The sequence below is a fragment of the Salvelinus sp. IW2-2015 genome, unplaced genomic scaffold (assembly GCF_002910315.2).
Source record: "Salvelinus sp. IW2-2015 unplaced genomic scaffold, ASM291031v2 Un_scaffold563, whole genome shotgun sequence".
NCBI lineage: Eukaryota > Metazoa > Chordata > Actinopteri > Salmoniformes > Salmonidae > Salvelinus > Salvelinus sp. IW2-2015.
Window position 1 is genome coordinate 188149 of NW_019942575.1, and position 20968 is coordinate 209116.

The following is a 20968-nucleotide window of genomic DNA, read 5'->3' on the forward strand; positions in this document are numbered from 1 at the left end:
AACCTGTGCAGGACACTTGTTTCTTGAAGTCCTTCAGTTGTCAGAAGTATTATTTTTTTTTATCTTGGTGAAGATTGTAGTTCCATTTCGTGACAGTCTAACGCTTTCGATGTCTGTGTATGGGCACATTTTTGATAATTTAAATTCTGCGATTGTTCAGTTTCTGTAAACCGTGAGAATGCATCAACTTAGGTCAAACTCATTGGTGGTGGTGGAAAAAGTACTCAATGTTCATACTTGAGTAAAAGTAAAGATACCTTAATAGAAAATGACTCGAGTACAAGTGAAAGTTACCCAGTAAAATACTACTTGAGTAAAAGTATTCGTTTTTAAATATACTTAAGTATCAAAAGTACAGGTAGTTGCTAAAATATAATTACGTTTCAAAAGTAAAAGTATGAATAATTAAAAATTCCTTATTAAGCAAACCAGACGGCACAATTGTCTTGTTTTTTTTTTAAATTACGGATAGACAGGGTCACACCAACACTCAGACATCATTTAAAAAACGAAGCATTTGTGTTTTGTGAGTCCGCCAGATCAGAGGCAGTAGGGATGACCAGGAATGTTCTCTTGATAAGTGTGCGAATTGGACCATTTTCTGTCCTGCAAAGCATTCAAAATGTAACGAATACTTTTGAGTGTCAGGGAAAACATATGGAGTAAAAAGTAAAGAATTTTCTTTAGTAATGTATTGAAGTAAATGTTATCATATATAAATAGCAAGGTTAAGTACAGATACACCCAAAAAAGGACTTTAGTACTTTAAAGTATTTTTACTTAAGTACTTTACACCAGTGTCGTATTATTCAATGTGAACCTCTATCCTCTGACCGTTTGCAATTTTTCCTCCCTGACTTTAGGACCCTTCTTACGGTGACCTGAACCTGTCAGAAAGCCACATCAGCTCTGGCAGCTTTGCCTCGATGACTGAGGGCATCATTGCATCAGGACCATACAGAGGTACAGTAACCAGACTATCAAGAAATTGCGTGCAGCAGCAAATTGAATGTAAAGACTGTTTCCAGTGAGTGCAGGTTTTTCCTTTTCTACTGTAACCAGAGTACCAAGTACATTTTCTTTAGATGTTTTTTTTGGAGGGGTGGAGTGTAGGTCAGCTTTAATATTGCAGATTGTGGCTTCCATCAGTGTAATTGTCTGCATCATTTCCAATCCCCCAGATGTATTTTTTTGTATATATATTTATTTATTATTTTCCCCTAACCATATCATCCCTCCCCTAATTGGGGTAAATGTATGGACAACAATATTTAGGCTTCTACTTCCAGTTTATACATACTATATACATTTTACTGACACAGTATATCTTACAATAGTTAACTTTTGGTTTTAATTCCATCTTTCAGCTACCCTCAACCCCTTCTATCTATCTCTGAAGACCATCTAGTTTTGATTTCTATTTGCCATATATTTTTCACCTGTGCTGTTTCACAAAAGTTCTTAACCTACATACAGTTGAAGTCGGAAGTTTACATACACTTAGGTTGGAGTCATTAACTTGTTTTTCAACCACTCCACAAATTTCTTGTGAACAAACTATAGTTTTGGTAAGTCAGTTAGGACATCTACTTTGTATTTGACACAAGTAATTTTTCCAACAATTGTTTACAGACAGATTATTTCACTTATAATTCACTGTATCATAATTCCAGTGGGTCAGAAGTTTACATACAGTAAGTTGACTGTGCCTTTAAACAGCTTGGAAAATTCCAGAAAATTGTGTCATGGCTTTAGCAGCATCTGATAGGCTAATTGACATAATTTGAGTCAATTGGAGGTGTACCTGTGGATGTATTTCAAGGTCTACCTTCAAACTCAGTGCCTCTTTGCTTGACATCATGGGAAAATCAAAAGAAATCAGCCAAGACCTCAGAAAAACAATTGTAGACCTCCACAAGCCTGGTTCATCCTTGGGAGCAATTTCCAAACGCCTGAAGGTACCACGTTAATCTGTACAAACAATAGTACGCAAGTATTAACACCATGGGACCACGCAGCCATCAGATAGAACAGGAATGAGACCCGTTCGATCTCCTAGAGATTAATGTACTTTGTAGCGAAAAGTGCAAACCAATCCCAGAACAACAGCAAAGGACCTTGTGAAGATGCCAGAGGAAACGGGTACAAAAGTATCTATATCCACAGTAAAACGAGTCCTATATTGACATAACCTGAAAGGCCGCTCAGCAAGGAAGAAGCCACTAATCCAAAACCGCCATAAAAAAGCAAGACTATGGTTTGCAACTGCACATGGGGACAAAGATCATACTTTTTGGAGAAATGTCCTCTGGTCTGATGAAACAAAAATAGAACTGTTTGGCCAAAATGACCATCGTTATGTTTGGAGGAAAAAGGGGGAGGCTTGCAAGCCGAAGAACACCATCGCAACCTTGAAGCACGGGGGTGACAGCATCATGTTATGGGGGTGTTAAAGCTCTGTCGTACCTGTCCTGTGTCCCATAATGTGCCTGCAGTCCATACAGAACCAGGCTTATAAGGTCGAGAGTCATATGTCCTCCAAAACACAACCCTGCTTCTTGACACACTGCTCGCTTAATCCAGAAGCCAGCCGTACTTGCTACAACTGGTGACCGTGTCAGCGCGCATGTGCCCGACCTGCCAAAGGAGTCACTAGAACGCGATGGGACAAGCACATCCGGCCAAACCCTCCAGTAACCCGGACGATACTGGGCCGGTTGTACGTCGCCTCATGGGTCTCCCGGTTGTGGCCGGATGCGACACAGCTCGGAATCGAACCCGGATCTGTAGTGCGCCTCTCGGGAGGCCCATCGTCAGCAAACTTAATGATGGTATTGGAGTCGTGCTTGGCCACACAGTCGTGGGTAAACAGGGAGTACAGGAGGCGACTAAGCACGCACCCCTGAGGGGCCCCCGTATTGAGGATCAGCGTGGCAGATGTGGTGTTGCCTACCCTTACCTCCTGGGGGTGGCCCGTCAGGAAGTCCAGGATCCAGTTGCAGAGGGAGGTGTTTAGTCCCAGGGTCCTAAGCTTAGTGTTGAGCTTTGTGGATATTATGGTGTTGAACGCTGAGCTGTAGTCAATGAACAGCGTTCTCACAAAAGTGTTCCTTTTGTCCAGGTGGGAAAGGGCAGTGTGGAGTGCGAATGAGATTGCTTGTGGATCTGTTGGGGCGCTATTCAAATTGGAGTGGGTCTAGGGTATCCTGGAGGATGCTGTTGTGAGCCATGACCAGCCTTTCAAAGCACTTCATGGCTACCGACATGAGTGCTACGGGGCGGTAGTCATTTAGGCAGGTTACCTTCGCTTTCTTGGGCACAGGGACTATGGTGGTCTGCTTGAAACATTGTAGGTATTACGGACTCAGTCAGGGAGAGGTTGAAATGTCAGTGAAGACACTTGCCAGTTGGGCCGCGCATGCTCTGAGTACACGTCCTGGTAATCCGTCTGGCCCTTGACCTGTTTTAAAGGTCTAGCTCACATCGGCTACGGAGAGCGTGATCACACAGTCGTCCGGAACAGCTGGTGCTCTCACGCATGCTTCGGAGTTGCTGGCCTCGGAAGTGAGCATAAAAGGCATTTAGCCCGTCTGGTAGGCTCGCGTCACTGGGCAGCTTCGCAGCTGGGCTTCCCTTTAGTCTGTAATAGTTTGTAAGCTTTTGCACACCTGAAGAGCGTAAGAGCCGGTGTAGTAGGACTCAATCTTAGTCCTGTATTGACGCTTTGCCTGTTTGATCGTTCGTCTGAGGGCATAGCGGGATTTCCTATAAGCGTCCGGATTAGTATCCCGCTCATTGAAAGCGGTAGCTCTAGTCTTTAGCTCAGTGCGAATGTTGCATGTAATCCATGGCTTCTGATTTGGATATGTACAGTTGAAGTCGGAAGTTTACATACACCTTAGCCAAATACATTTAAACTCAGTTTTTCACAATTCCTGACATTTAATCCTAGTAGTAACTTCCCTGTCTTAGGTCTGTTAGGATCACCACTTGATTTTAACAATGTGAAATGTCAGAATAATAGTAGAGAGAATGATTTATTTCAGCTTTTATTTCTTTCACACATTCCCAGTGGGTCAGAAGTTTACATACACTCAATTAGTATTTGGTAGCATTGCCTTTTAAATTGTTTAACTTGGGTCAAGCGGTTTGGGTTGCCTTACACAATAAGTTGGGTGAATTTTGTCCCATTCCTCCTGACAGAGGTGGTGTAATTGAGTCAGGTTTGTAGGCCTCCTTGCTCGCACACGCTTTTTCAGTTCTGCCCACAAATTTTCTATAGGATTGAGGTCAGGGCTTTGTGATGGCCACTCCAATACCTTGACTTTGTTGTCCTTAAGCCATTTTTTCAAAACTTGGAAGTATGCTTGGGGTCATTGTACAATTGGAAGACCGATTTGCGACCAAGCATTAATTTCCTGACTGATGTCTTGAGATGTTGCTTCAATATATCCACAACATTTTCCTCACGATGCCATCTATTTTGTGAAGTGCACCAGTCCCTCCTGCAGCAAATCACCCCCACAACATGATGCTGCCACCCCTGTGCTTCACGGTTTGAATCAGCTTGCAAGCTTCCCCCTTTTTCCTCCAAACATAATGATGATCATTATGGCCAAACAGTTCTATTTTGTTTCATCAGACCAGAGGACATTTCTCCAAAAAGTACGATCTTTGTCCCCATGTGCAGTTGCAAACCGTAGCCTGGCTTTTTTATGGCTTTTTTTGGAGCAGTGGCTTCTTCCTTGCTGAGCGGCCTTTCATGCTGGTAGAAATTAGGTATAACCAATTTAAGTTTGCCTGCATTAAAGCCCCCGGCCACTAGGAGTGCCGCTTCTAGATTAGCATTTTCTTGTTTGCTTATGTCCTTATACAGCTCATTGAGTGCGGTCTTAATGCCAGCATCGGGTTGTGGGGGTAAAAAGACGGCTACAAAAAATATAGATTGAAAATCTCTTGCTAGATAGTGTGGTCTGCAGCTTATCATGAGGTACTCTACTTCAGGCGTGCAATACCTCGAGACTAATATTAGACATCACGCACCAGCTGTTATAGACAAATAGACCCACACCACCACCCCTTGTCTTACCGGACGTAGCTGTTCTGTCCTGCCGATGCACGGAAACCCAAGATATTACCGTTTTTAATGTCCTGTTGGTATGATGGTCTCGAGCGGAGCTCATCCAGTTTATTCTCCAGTGATTGCACGTTGGCCAATAGAACGGATGGTCGAAGCGGGTTACCAACTCGACGACAAATTATCACAAGGCACCTGGATCTGCGCCCCCAGACATTTGCACATTACTGTTTTGAATAAATCATGATGATAAAACATAAAATCTGCTTGTGAACTTGAAACAAAAAATCAACATTTTTCACTGACAATATGTTGCACTGCCAAGTCAGACTGTCACAAATTCAACTTTTTTGGATGCACTATCGAATCCTGGTATTGTTGTCTTTGTGACTGAATTGGAGAGTCTAGTTTTTAATTTATTAGACTTTTTAATTCAAATGTATCCTGTCTATTGTGGATTTTTTGGTAGTTTGCGTTACAATTGGGTGGTATCCAGATTTTGTAATATACAGTACCAGTCAAAAGTTTGGACACCTACTCATTCAAGGGTTTTTCTTTATTTTAACTATTATCTACATTGTAGAATAAAAGTGAAGACATCAAAACTATGAAATAACACACATGGTATCATGTACCAAAAAAGTGTTAAACACATCAAAATCTATTTTATATTTGAGGTTCTTCAAAGTATCCACCCTTTGCCTTGATGACAACTTCGCACATGCTTGGCGTTCTCTCAACCAGCTTCACCTGGAATGCTTCTCCAACAGTCTTGAAGGAGTTCCCACACATGCTGAGCACTTGTTGGCTGCTTTTCCTTTACTTTGTGGTCCAACTCATCCCAAACCATCTGAATTGGGTTGAGGTTGGGTGATTGTGGAGGCCAAGTCATCTGATGCAGCACTCCATCACTCTCCTTCTTGGTCAAATAACTCTTACACAGCCTGGAGGTGTGTTGGGTCATTGTCCTGTTGAAAAACAAATGATAGTCCCACTAAGCGCAAACCAGATGGTGTATCGCTGCAAAATGCTGTGGTAGCCATGCTGGTTAAGTGTGCCTTGAATTCTAAATAAATCACGGACAGTGTCAACAGCAAAGCACCCCCACACAATCACACCTCCTCCTCCATGCTTCACGGTGGGAACCACACATGTGGAGATCATCCGTTCACCTATTCTGTGTATCACAAATTTGGACTCATCAGACCAAAGGACAGATTTCCCCCGGTCTATTGTCCATTGCTCATGTTTCTTGGCCCAAGCAAGTCTCTTTTTCTTATTGGTGTCCTTTAGTAGTGGTTTCTTTGCAGCAATATGACCAAGAAGGCCTGATTTCAAGCAGTCTCCTCTGAACAGTTGATTTTGAGATGTGTCTGTTACTTGAACTCTGAAACATTTATTTGGGTTGCAATTTCTGAGGCTGGTACTCCGATGAATTTATCCACTGCAGCAGAGGTAACTCTGGGTCTTCCTTTCCTGTGGTGGGCCTCATGAGAGGCAGTTTCATCATGGCCGTTGATGGTTTTTGCGACTGCGCTTGAAGAAACTTTCTAAGTTCTTGAAAAGTTACGTATTGACTGACCTTGTCTTAAAACCTCTTATGGATTGGACCCTTTTTTTCAATTTCTGCCTAAAATGACATACTCATATCTAACTTCCTGTAGCTCAGGACATTAAGCAAGGATATGCATATTTTTGATACCATTTGAAAGGAAACACTTTGAAGTTTGTGGAAATGTAGAATAAAACACATTAGATCTAGAAAAAGATAATACAAACCAAAAAACATGTTTTAATTGTTGTTGCATCTTTGAAATGCAAGACAGTGATGTAGAATTCTAGGTGTAATTTAGATCTTGTCCAGATGGCAGCAGTGTGTGCAAGGTTTCCTACTGATTCAGTGAAGAATTACATCACAACACTATATTTTGTATTAAGTCTGCCAGGAGTTTGCCCAAATGTGCCGAATTGGTCCATTTATACTTTCCAAGTATAGAGAACATACAAAAATGCTATGGTAATAAAACAAATAAAAACCCTGGAATGCGTAGGTGTCCAAACTTTTGACTGGTACTGTGTGTGATTGTGAGTATTGATTAAATTAAATAAAAATGTATATTTTTTGGACTGTATTGAAAATCATACCGTCAGTATTTCAAAATATCCCAGTATGATATACTGCCCAAGCCTAGTTTGCGTTATTCCCATATTTCGACCCGCCACACTCGCCCTCCTCATTCAACCCCGGTGTTCAGGTTGCAAAATGCAAGGTACTTTGTTTGTCGCCCTAACAAGCTGCCCCTCTGTCCAGCGCCAGAGATATGGATAGATGAGGACGACATTTGAATTTATAAAGGAGGAGTCCAATTGAGTTTTAATGAATTGCCTCTGATCTCCGTTTGTTTTCCTCCTGGCTCCCCTTTCTTTCATTATCACATCCTCGTTACACATGCAAATAAATTAACTCTCTCCCCCTTGGCAACGGATTGGAGGCGCTGGCGTCCGGAGGTTGCTGCGGACTCTGAGTGTCCGCCGTCCCCTCTCAAGTCATGTAGATATCGTTTATCATTCGGAATTTATCAAGACCTATTGGAAAGTTATTAACACAAGCTGTATAGATTTCAGGCTGTGGTGGGAACTGAAAAATTCATACCTTTTGCATGCCCATTCAAGGGAGGGAGGTGAAGTCACTGAACACAGAGACTTGACGTTTGTATCAATTGACTCTTGTGACTGTAATTAATGGAACCAAAGTTTCACTTCAATGATACCGTATTTATGCAACAATATTCAACACGACTGCCCTTTTTTCAGAAGTTGTCTAGGTCCACATAATGTCTTTATATAAGTAATACATTTCTCTTTTCTTTTCAGTGTAAATTATTATGTAACATTCTTACAACCTGTTGTCTTACGTATGTATGTATGTGTGTGTGTATGGGATACAACCATCCCAGCTCTGCAGATTTTGCTGTGCAGAGTCAATCATTTGATCACTTGTTTTGGTACTGCCCATTTGTAGCTTGTTTTAGGTCGCAGGTTCAGGAATGGCAGAAGAATCACAACATTTACTTGGAGCTAACTCTGCAAATAGCACTGCTGGAGGATTTGAAAAGTCATAGTAAATCGATCAATAATAATTTTAACAAAACATTTTCTTTAATTACAATCTGTAGAAACTATGAGAAAGGTTCAGGACTTTTGTGAAACATCACAGTACGGTTGAAAAATATGGTTAATTGAAACCAAATCTGGTTGGGGGGAGCTGAAGGGTGTAACACAAAAATTACACAAAAAACAAGGTGACTAATATACTGTGTCTGTAATATGTATCTTGTATGTATAAGCAGGAAGTAGAAGCCTAAGTATTGTTGTCCATTAGGTTACTCCAATTAGAGGAGGGATGATTGGGTTCGGGGGGAAATAATAAAGGAAAATATACACTACCATTCAAAAGTTTGGGGTCACTTAGAAATGTCCTTGTTTTTGAAAGAAAAGCAACACTTTTTTTGTCCATTTTAAAATAACATCAAATCAGAAATAGTGTAGACATGGTTTACGTTGTAAATGACTATTGTAGCTGGAAACGGATGATTTTGAATAGAATATCTACATACAGTGGGGCAAAAAAGTATTTTAGTCAGTCACCAATTGTGCAAGTTCTCCCACTTAAAAAGATGAGAGAGGCCTGTAATTTTCATCATAGGTACACTTCAACTATGACAGACACAATTAGAAAAAAAATCCAGAAAATCACATTGTAGGATTTTTAATGAATTTATTTACAAATTATGGTGGAAAATAAGTATTTGGTCAATAACAAAAGTTTATCTCAATACTTTGTTATATACCCTTTGTTGGCAATGAGAGAGGTCAAACGTTTTCTGTAAGTCTTCACAAGGTTTTCACACACTGTTGCTGGTATTTTGGCCCATTCCTCCATGCAGATTTCCTCTAGAGCAGTGATGTTTTGGGGCTGTTGCTGGGCAACACGGACTTTCAACTCCCTCCAAAGATTTTCTATGGGGTTGAGATCTGGAGACTGGCTAGGCCACTCCAGGACCTTGAAACTTACGAAGCCACTCCTTCGTTGCCCGGGCGGTGTGTTTGGGATCATTGTCATGCGGAAAGACCCAGCCACGTTTCATCTTCAATGCCCTTGCTGATGGAAGGAGGTTTTCACGCAAAATCTCACGATACATGGCCCCATTCATTCTTTCCTTTACACGGCTCAGTCGTCCTGGTCCCTTTGCAGAAAAACAGCCCCAAAGCATGATGTTTCCACCCCCATGCTTCACAGTAGGTATGGTGTTCTTTGGATGCAACTCAGCATTCTTTGTCCTCCAAACACGACGAGTTGAGTTTTTACCAAAAAGTTCTATTTTGGTTTCAACTGACCATATGACATTCTCCCAATCTTCTTCTGGATCATCCAAATGCTCTCTAGCAAACTTCAGACGGGCCTGGACATGTACTGGCTTAAGCAGGGGGACACATCTGGCACTGCAGGATTTGAGTCCCTGGTGGCGTAGTGTGTTACTGATGGTAGGCTTTGTTACTTTGGTCCCAGCTCTCTGCAGGTCATTCACTAGGTCCCCCCCCGTGCGGTTCTGGGATTTTTGCTCACCGTTCTTGTGATCATTTTGACCCCACGGGGTGAGATCTTGCGTGGAGCCCCAGATCGAGGGAGATTATCAGTGGTCTTGTATGTCTTCCATTTCCTAATAATTGCTCCCACAGTTGATTTCTTAATCCAAGTTGATCATTTTAAAAGGCTAATTGATTTAGTTTGGGAAACGGAAACCTCAAGTCCTCAACTGGCAGCTTCATTAAATAGTACCAGCAAAACACCAGTCTCAACGTCAACAGTGAAAAGGCGACTGGGATGCTGGCCTTCTATGCAGAGTTAATTTGTCCAGTGTCTGTTCTTTTGCTCATCTTAATCTTTTCTTTTTATTGGCCAGTCTGATATATGGCTTTTTCTTTGTAACTCTGCCATTGGAACACAGGAGTGATGGTTGCTGATAATGGTCCCCTGTACGCCTATGTAGATATTCTATTCAAAATCTGCCGTTTGCAGCTACAATCGTCATTAACAATGTCTACACTATCTTTCTGATCAGTTTGATGTTATTTTAATGTACAGAAAATGTGCTTTTTCAAAAACAAGGACATTTCTAAGTGACCACAAACTTTTGAACAAAATATACATGGGCATTAATGATAATGAAGTGGGTACACTTTGAAAGTTGTAGTCCTTTACGACATAGCTAGCATACAGTAGTATTGGTTGATAGTAGCCAAGTAGCATCAGAGGCTTTGCGTAATGTGCTGAAATGCCCAGTCATCACCAGCAAGGCGGCGGTGGGTCGAACCGTGTCCCAGGCAACAACTTTGAACTCTGTTTGTTGTGTATCTTCCTGTCTGTGTGTTTGTGGGTATGTGGTGTTTATAAGAACACATCAACACACTGAGAAGGTTCCTGACCTGACCAGGGCCAGTATTCATAAAGCGTCTGATCTAGGAGTGCTGATCTAGGATCTGTTCATATGATATTTCATAAAAGTCTCAACTTATCTTAGATCAGCACTCCTACTCTGAGACACTTTATGAATACAGACTCAGACCTGATATGTCACTTCTCAACTGGCTAACCCATAAAAGCATCAAGGCAAGTCTACAAAGACAGTAAGGCCGTAATGATAGAACCCTGTCATTTTACAGCGACATCTGTGCTTTTCATTAAAGGTCGAGCTAGGCTTAAATGGCAAGTACAAAAAGGTTATCCCATGGAGGTTTCACTGAGAAGTAACATCAAACCAAAAGCAAGGTGCAGGCACAGTACATTGTGTCTAATGTGGTGTCAGGTAGTCCAATTGCTGTAGGAGTTTTTACTTGATACAATATGAAACTAGTTGTGCCACTGATCCCATTTTAGTCCAGTGGTACTGTTCTGTGCCTGTCATCTCAAGATTACACCTCTTATTCGGTCTTAGTGGTGGGCCGCCCCATCTATAGTGCCATTTAGACCCAAAGGAACACCCAAGGAGGACCTGTGGGATATTCCATTTGACAGCGCTAGATAGGGGGGTGTTGTTGAATTGACTCACTAATCAATCGCCACTGTTGCCTGCTGTTTCCAGTGTCAGCAAGCCAGCCCACGTCTCCCGTGGCACCTGTAGCTCCCAGCTCAGCCGCGGCTAGCCGTCTGGCGCGACCCATCAGCGATAGTCAGACTGAGATACAGAAAGGTACCTGCAGCAACAGAGACGATATATATATATATACGGACTTGCTTTCTGCTCCCTCTCTTATTTCTGGTTGGGCTTCTCTCCCTTGCACCCTCCTTTGTATCAAGGCTCTGTGTCATTCCTTCAAAATCCATCGTCCACGTCCTACATCGACTACTACTGCCGTTTCTCTTCTGTCTTCGCGTCCTTCCCCTCTCTCTCTTCGTTCAATTTCACCTTTGGCTTTTAGCTGCGATGGATGCAATTACCTGAAAGCTTGACGATGGTCTCTGGTTTGTAACAGCTGAGGTTAGGCTACTGGAAACTAATTCTGTCGGTTGTCTGCATTTCTCCCATAGCTGGTAATAGGGGTCCTCATCTTGTTTCAACATTTCACAAACACACACTTGCTACGACCAACCAAGCCTTACACAGCTTCACCTGAGTTTTAATCAGCATCCCTGCTTAACTCCTGTATCCCTCTTGCATCACTGGGCTCCCATAGTTCCTTGCAGGTTGTCTCTCCCTCAAACAGAAAAACCTCCCTTCTACTCTAAATGAAACTCCTTGCTGTTGCTTGTTACTAATTTATTTTCCCTGCAGGTAAATGTATATACTTTGTAGTATTTCACCTGTAGATGATAATCGTCAAAGTATCATAGTCAGCATCTAACTTTTACTCAGTGTTTCCATGTTCCAGTCTGACACGACTGGAAATTATATATCAATCCTATGATTGATTCACCATAGTCTCACATCTACATTTTATATTCTCTAACACTTTATCTTACCAGAGCCCCAAGCTAACAGATACAGCCTCTCTCGACCATTCATGACAGTCGCCTTTCTCTTCAGGCACTATGCAAGGGCAGCCACAGAGCGGGCCGGTGGTTCTGGCAGACGACCTGAAGAACCCGGCCATGGAAAAACTGGACCTAGTGAGGAAGTGGAGCATCAACACGTACAAAGTAATATTTGCCACCAGCACTTACTGCCTCTCTTTTTTTCTCTAACTCCCACTCAAACATTCTCAACCTTGCTTTTTCACACCTCTATCTCCTTAGTACCTCTCTCCTCTCACAATCCGGTTCCCACTTAGCAGGTAGACTACCGCTTTTTTCCTGGCATCGTAACACACACACACACACACACACAGCTTTTCATAGCCAGAGTTGGATTGGTGAGCTACCTATGATCTCATCTGTCCATAATTCCCCGGTGTGCTGTGAAGGTTTACTTATGGCTCCCCTGCTTTATTGTACAGTCGTGGCCAAAAGTTTTGAGAATGATACAAATATAAATTATCGCAGTTTGCTGCTTCAGTGTCTTCAGATATTTTTGCCAGATGTTACAATGGAATACTGAAGTATAATTACAAGCATTTCATAAGTGTCAAAGGCTTTTATTGACAATTACATGAAGTTGATGCAAAGAGTCAATATTTGCAGYATTGACCCTTCTTTTTCAAGACCTCTGCAATCCGCCCTGGCATGCTGTCAATTAACTTCTGGGCCACATCCTGACTGATGGCAGCCCATTCTTGCATAATCAATGCTTGGAGTTTGTCAGAAATTGAGTTTTTGTTTGTCCACCCGCCTCTTTTTGAGGATTGACCACAAGTTCTCAATGGGATTAAGGTCTGGGGATGTTCCTGGCCATGGACCCAAAATATTGATGTTTTGTTCCCCGAGCTACTTAGCTATCACTTTTGCCTAATGGCAAGGTGCTCCATCATGCTGGAAAAAGCATTGTTTGTCACCAAACTGTTCCTGGATGGTTGGGAGAAGTTGCTATCAGAGGATGTGTTGGTACCATTCTTTATTCATGGTTGTGTTCTTAGGCAAAATTGTGAGTGAGCCCACGCAACCACACACATGAATGGTACCAGGATGCTTTACAGTTGGCATGACACAAGACTGATGGTAGCGCTCACCTTGTCTTCTCCGGACAAGCTTTTTTCCAGATGCCCCAAACAATCGGAAAGGGGATTCATCAGAGAAAATGACTTTACCCCAGTCCTCAGCAGTCCAATCCCTGTACCTTTTGCAGAATATCAGTCTGTCCCTGATGTTTTTCCTGGAGAGAAGTGGCTTCTTTGCTGCCCTTCTTGACACCAGGCCATCCTCAAAGTCTTCGCCTCACTGTGCGTGCAGATGCACTCACACCTGCCTGCTGCCATACCTGAGCAAGCTCTGTAATGGTGGTGCCCCGATCCCGCAGCTGATTCAACTTTAGGAGACGGTTCTGGTGCCTGCTGAACTTTCTTGGGTGCGCTGAAGCCTTCTTCACAACAATTGAACCACTCTCCTTGAAGTTCTTGATGATCCGATAAATGGTTGGCCAACCATAAATGGCCATTTTTGTGCAAAGCAATGATGACGGCACGCGTTTCCTTGCAGGTAACCATGGCTGACAGAGGAAGAACAATGATTCCAAGCACCACCCTCCTTTTGAAGCTTCCAGTCTGTTATTTGAACTCAATCAGCGTGATCTCCAGCCTTGTCCTCGTCAACACTCACACCTGTGTTAACGAGAGAATCACTGACATGTCAGCTGGTCCTTTTGTGGCAGGGCTGAAATGCAGTGGAAATGTTTTTTGAGGTTTCAGTTCATTTGCATGGCAAAGAGGGACTTTTCAATTAACTGCAATTCATCTGATCACTCTTCATAACATTCTGGAGTATATGCAAATTGCCATCATACAAACTGAGGCAGCAGACTTTGAAAATGTATATTTGTGTCATTCTCAAAACTTTTGGCCACGACTGTACACTCACAAAAGAACGAGACAAAAGGGTTGCTGTAGAACATCTGATTTTAGCCAAACTTCTCAGTGATAATACACGACACTACATACTTTTAATATCCATTAAAGATATTGCTTTGAATGTGATCACAGCTTTAGATAAACTTTAAATAAAATCTGTCTGTTCCCATAGCCAACGTACAGCCTTTAGCTTGGAGGGTTAACATGGTATTGAGACATGTCGATGACCTGGGTTTGATACCTGGGGATGGTTACACTAGGATCCTAACTATGTATCTGATATAGTTAGGATCTGTTAAGAACCAAACATCAGATTCATTAGAATGCTAATGATGTTGGCGCTATCTCATTTGAAACCATGGTCAGCTACACTCGGATGCTAACTATGCTAACACTAAGTTGTTTGAAACCCCAGGTCAGTTACACTGGGATAATATATGTTAACGCTAACTTGTTTGAAACGCAAGGACTGTTATTCTCGAATGCTAACAATGCTAATGCTAAATCGTTCCATTTCTTTGGTCAGTTACACTAGGAATGCTAACACTTCTCTCCCCGCAGTGCACCAGGCAGATCTTGTCGGAGAAGCTGGGCCGCGGCTCACGGACGGTGGACCTGGAGCTGGAGGGGCAGATCGAAGTGCTGCGCGACAACAAGCGCAAGTACGAGCACGTGGTCAAGCTGACCCAGACTCTGGCCAACCAGCTCACCCAGATGATGCAGACTCAGCGGCAGCTTGGCGACGCCTTCGCTGACCTCGGCCTCAAGTCGCCAGAGCTCCATGTGAGTCAGTCACTCTTTTTTAACTTTGACCTAAACGAGCAACCTGAAGCTGGAGTAGGTTGAAGAAGTTGAAAACGAACCACTGATACAGGATCAGTTTTTTTCTTCGTGCCTGTAATGTTAATGTTAGGATTGGGTGTAAAGTAACCTCATCCTAGATCTCTGGTTTGGGACATACCTTTTAATAATGCCCATTTCTGGCTCTGGTTTGTTATCAGTACTCTGAAATTACTTCTTACTCATTACATATAGTTTTTCTTAACCACTGATAGCTAGGTGAAAGGACTGGGTAGGTTAACACTATTCTGCTTTCACCTGTCAGATCAGTCAGTGATTTTCTCCCTTTTTTTACTTGAGCTGCTTCAGGTTGCCTCAGTGCGGATGATGCTGAGTGGGTTCACGTGTGTTGAATTCTCAAACGCACTAAAAGCCTTTGATAAATTGGTTTCATTTTTCTCTATATAAAATGGATTTAAAAGACAGACCGCTTAATGCTAAGCCGGACCTATTTTATGTGTCTTAGCTGTTTCATACATGATGCATCATTTATTATTTGTAGTAAATGCATTATTGATGTACCCTGAAATAATAAACAAGTGTCCCACGCACTGACTCTCTTGCACTGGCTCTATGCACACTCACACATACTACACTGGCTCTCCAACACACACACACACACTGCATACGCTCACACACACAAAACACGCCTACATGCATATTGACGCTAAACACACACACACAGACACACTTTCACGATCTTCACATATGCTGCTGCCACTCTGTTTCCTGACAAGGGGTTGGAACAAGTGATTTCCCAATCGTTTCGTTTTGAACAGAACCGTAATTTTTTCCCCCACTGTTCCAACCATCAAAATGAAGTTCTGAACCGGTTCGAACCCCCAAAAAGTAATGGTTTATATAGTTTCTTTCTGTTACTTTTTAAACCTCAAATCATTTTATAATAATTTTTTTACATTTAGCTCTACATTTAAATTACTTCACCAATGGATAGAGCAGCTTGCTATGGAGTGGGCAAGATATGTGCATGCATTGGACAGACAAGTGTAGGGTGCGGCAGAAATTTTCCGGGTGAGGAGAGCGCTGGGAATGAAGGCATGGGCATGTTGTTGTTATGACATGCATGATCTGAATTAGGCACACATAATTATATCTATGAAGGAGCGGCTTCGATGAAGACACTTTTGAATGTCTTTGAACTTCGGAGTTTGCTTAACTAACATTGGACCAGGGATAGCCCTTGATCATGACTCTGTTCCATTACATTACACATAATGAGGCCTATAGTTTTAAGAGCTAGACCAGAGCTAGCTAGTATCTGTAGAGCGACACCAGAATTAAAATAAAGACTTTTGTAGTTAATAAATCCAATGTGAAACGTGATATCGATAGTATCCTTAACCAGAATTGAACAAGTTCATCCATTGTTCTCTAATTAAAAAAATCCCTCTTGCTAATTTTAAATCACGCTTGTAACATCAGTAGTTACAGTAGTCTGCATGCTTTGGAGGGAGGGGAAGGTAGCCTACATACACACTGGCAAAGATTTTCAGTTGGTGGGCAGCCAGACACTGGAAGTTTGAGTGACAGTGAGGGCTTTGCATAGGCGCTTTTGACTTTTTTTGTGGGACTGGAACAAATAATGTTATTAACCGGTTCCTATGCTTTTAAAATAACGGCTCTGTTCCTCTCAAAAATGTTATTTTCCGGTTTTGTTATTTTCGCTGAACCGGTTCCAACCCCTGATCCTGATTGCCTAGTCCCTTTTTATCCCTACCTACATGTACATATTACCTACCTTGCACCCCTGCAAATTGACTCGGTACCTGTACTCTTTGTATATAGCCTCGTTATTTTGTGTTACTATTTCCTTATTTTTGGGGGGCACATTTTTCTTTTTAACTCTGTATGGTTGGGAAAGGGCTCATTAGTAAGCATTTCACGGTGAAGTCTACACCTGTTTTTATTCTGCGCATTTATTTGAAATACATGTTTTTAAGTATTTGCTTATGCGTAAATGATAGCTAGTATTTATAGCCACCTAAAACCCATGTCAGATCTAAAGGCAATTATGAACAGTAAACTGGGTGGGACCCGTACTTCATGTTCTTTCTTTATTGTAATGGGATTTATGCACATCCCCACCTGCTGCCTAATGAAAGGGTTGTGTGTGTACATGTTTGTGTTTCAATGTTCTGTTTATAAGATGGTAGCACTGCCATGTTTCATGTTAGATTCTTTTTTTTTTTTTTACAGCCTTCTGTTGTATGATGAATAAGCCCGTACAATATTGTTTGTTTTCTGTGACATTTAGGCCTAGACGTTCATGGTTAAGACTTCCATTTTGTATAAAAGGTTTAAATAAACATGTATCTAGATTTAAGAAAGCACAACTCATGGTTGGAAGTTAAATGTGACTGTCTGAATTGTCATTGGATTACCATGGATTCAAGTGGTTATGTCAAAATGATCTATGAGCTCTCAATTGGAAACCCTTTAAGGGAATTCTATAATGATTCAATATATGTAATTAAGTCCTCACTCTAAAAGCAATTTTCCCATGACATTGATGGGTCATTCAATATCCATTATTCTCTTTAGGAAATAAAGACCTTTTGCCTCATATTTTAGGGAAGTAGTATTTTGATCATATTCAACGATACTATGCTTGCTCAGATAATACAATTGTTCTATGGTAGTCGTTTATCTTATTGAATTGTACCAAAAAATTGTGATGCAATCTTGTCTTTCAGGAGGAGTTTGGCTACAATGCTGACACTCAAAAACTTTTGTCCAAAAATGGGGAGACCCTGCTGGGAGCAATCAACTTCTTCATTGCCAGTGTGAACACACTGGTGGACAAAACAATTGAGGACACTATGATTAACATCAAACAGTATGAAACTGCCAGGTAATATGAGAATATCAGTTTAAATTGGTTCACTGTTACTTGTTGACTGACTTGCATCCTCTTATTTAACATTTTGAGGGCATACGTTATTCCTAGTCATTTTCTGAAATAGACTAAGTTTAGGAAATTGCCATGGCCAATTAAGTGTTTTGTAGGATTTTGTTTGACTCTTGGTCGTGTTACTACCCCTAGCTTGGTCCCAGATCTGTTTGTGCTGTATAACCAACTCCTCTGGTCGTTTACTGGCAAGACGATGACCGTTGGAGTTGTCAAGACGGCTATAGTACCCGAAAAATGTAAGTGAAAAAAATAGTATGTATTTGACCTCCGTCTGCTTTTTGACACCCCCTGTAGGGTTGAGTTCGACGCGTACCGCACAGACCTGGAGGAATTGAACCTGGGGCCGCGGGATACCACCACTCTGCCCAAGATAGAATACTCCCAGCAGGAGTTCCAGATCCACCGCGAGAAGTACGAGAAGATGCGCAACGACGTCTCCATCAAGCTCAAATTCCTGGAAGAGAACAAGGTACTTCAGAAGCTAGTTTTAGGCTACTCCTGATATGGCAGCTAAGTCTTTTTTTCAGCATCAAGGGCTAGTACAGAATACATGTGACCAGATTTTGCGTCTAACCAGCAAGACTGTCCCGGGAACACTTCACATTTCCTGAAATAATAACCTGGGAAATTACAAAAAATGTCCCCAATGTTGCACTAATGCAATTCCAAAAATACACAACATGCGCAGCGGCAGATTAGCCAAAAATAAAATAGCACATTATCCAAACAGGTTGTCACATGGAAGCCTTCTTTAGCCTAGCGTATTTACTTCACACAAAGTAGCCATAAATTCAAAGCACACGCCTAATTGACACTGCCGGACTGCACATGCGACCCGAATGCAGTTAAACACTACACCAGGGGTGGGCAATTCCAGTCCTCGAGGGCCTGATTGGTGTCACAGTTTTGCCCCAGCTAACACACCTGACTCCAATAATCACCTAATCATGATCTTCAGTTTAGAATGCAATTTGATTAATCAGCTGTGTTTGCTAGGGATGGAGAAAAAGTGTGACACCAATCAGGCCCCAGAGGACTGGAGTTGCCCACCCCTGCCGTACACTATAGCCTATAAAATGTGTGCTTCTTTGAGCTGTCATTGTGACTCTTCAGACAGTCACAAATTGTATAGGCCTATACCCAATTCACTGTTCAGGAGTCTTATGGATTGGGGGTAGAAGCTGTTGAGAAGCCTTTTGGACCTACACATGGCGCTCCGGTACCGCTTGCCATGGTAGCAGAGAGAACAGTCTATTACTAGTGTAGCTGGAGTCTTTGACAATTTTTTGTGCCTTCCTCTGACACCGCCTGGTATGGAGGTCCTGGATGGCAGGAAGCTTGGTCCCCGTGATGTACTGGGCCGTACGCACTACCATCTGTAGTGCCTTGCGGTCGGAGCCCGAGCAGTTGCCATACCAGGCAGTGATGCAACCAGTCAGGATGCTCTCGATGGTGCAGCTGTAGAACTTTTTGAGGATCTGAGTACCCATGCCAAATCTTTTCAGTCTCCTGAGGGAGAATAGGTTTTGACGTGCCCTCTTCACGACTGTCTTGGTGTGCTTGTATATGGACTTGGTCTTTTACCCAAATAGGGCTATCTTCTGTATACTAAAATGCTCTGAGACCAGATTGGCCAAATCTAAGACTGACCAGTGTTGCTGTTTGGAAAGTCTGCTGGGATATTTGCAAAAAAAAAAAAAAAAAAAAAAGTATTTTACACAGTTCTTCAAAAGGCATTAAATGCAAGTATGTGTTTGTTGACTCTGGTGTGAGTGCTTATGTCTTTCTGTTCTTTCTCCTCCTTCCTCTCCCAGGTGAAAGTGTTGCACAACCAGCTGATCCTCTTCCACAATGCCATCGCTGCATACTATGCAGGAAACCAGCAGCAGCTGGATCAGACGCTCAAGCAGTTCCACATCAAGTTGAAAATGCCCGGCGGGGATACGCCATCTTGGCTGGAGGAGCACTAATCAACCGATCCACCCCTCCCAAAAAATCCAGTGGTTTGGTCTGGAGAGGCACCAGGAAACGCTCTCCCCTCCCTGTCTGCCTCTGTTCCTCCCACTTTTCTTCAGGATTGTGAAAGTTGTTAGGCAAAGCAACACTAAGACAAATAAATAATAAAAAACAAATATTTATCAATCTCTTGGTTGAAGAACTGTACGTTCTGTTTTCTACTATGCTCTTGTTCTTCCTGTACAAGGAAATCCATTGATCGTTCTAATCGTGAAGTGGCCATCTCTCTTTTTCTCTCGTTCTCTTATTTTTTACATGGAACTGATGCAGTTCTTTTCGAATCATGGGAAATTCACTTTTTGGGGTTGATTTGACAAATCTAGTGAGAAGCACAGAGATGCTAAATACATTTTGGAAAGTGTAAACGGACTTTTTACTCCAGTTAATGAATGTTGTATCTCGACACTGCAGAGACGTTTTGGAACAAAATGGCCGTCGTCTTCTTGGCTCTGCATCCACTTGGTTAACTTATCTCCACTTTTTTGTAAAAGTCTGGCCACTTATTGATGAAGTAAAACTAATGATAGGCATCATTAAATTTACATGATGCATCATAAGCTTGATGTGACACCTGTTATACCCAGTGTATGACTGTAGGAAATGGATTACCATCTTCTTGGAATTGAATACAGTAGATTAGATGGTTGGTTTTCACTGTTTGGGTCATTGCATTGTACTGTAATGAATAACCATTTTATAACAAGTGTCAATGTCATGTTTAAGGTGCTATTATGTTGCAATAATGATGTTCATTAGTGTTAACCATTTGTGTTTGTCTTTGACTTTAATCATGGGCATATGATGGACAATATTAATTATTGAATTGAACATTTTGTAATTCCAGAGAAATTGAAGGACCAGCCTTACCACGTGAACTTGATGTGCCTTGTTTTATGTCTGTACAAATCTCTCGCTCTGTCTGATGTTTCAACTGAACACAGACCCCTCACACTGCCAGCTTCAGGACCACATAGCGGTAGATGGATAGATAAAGAATGGACCAAACATACCTACATCACATACACTCCATACCAACATAAACCACTCAATTATCCTATTTCACGATTACCTCTCCGTGTGAATATAATCCTTTTTGCTGCATTTGA

At 42.0% G+C, this 20968-nt stretch overlaps 1 protein-coding gene across 9 annotated transcripts in view; it reads left to right on the top strand.

Annotated features, from left to right (window-relative positions):
* Positions 1 to 20307, top strand: part of LOC112068551 (arfaptin-1) — a 33792-nt gene extending 13485 nt beyond the window's left edge. For 7 of the 9 annotated variants that reach the window (XM_024135710.2, XM_024135705.2, XM_024135708.2 and 4 more), the window contains 7 exons: positions 864 to 963; positions 11221 to 11328; positions 12163 to 12275; positions 14636 to 14857; positions 17629 to 17786; positions 18141 to 18315; positions 19661 to 20307. In XM_024135710.2, the coding sequence (XP_023991478.1) occupies positions 864 to 963; positions 11221 to 11328; positions 12163 to 12275; positions 14636 to 14857; positions 17629 to 17786; positions 18141 to 18315; positions 19661 to 19816 (1032 nt within the window). In that variant the 3' untranslated portion in view covers positions 19817 to 20307. The remainder of the gene's footprint in view (positions 1 to 863; positions 964 to 11220; positions 11329 to 12162; positions 12276 to 14635; positions 14858 to 17628; positions 17787 to 18140; positions 18316 to 19660) is intronic. The other 2 variants (XM_070438198.1, XM_024135707.2) reach the window with 1 other exon arrangement.
* Positions 20308 to 20968: the final 661 nt, after the last annotated feature.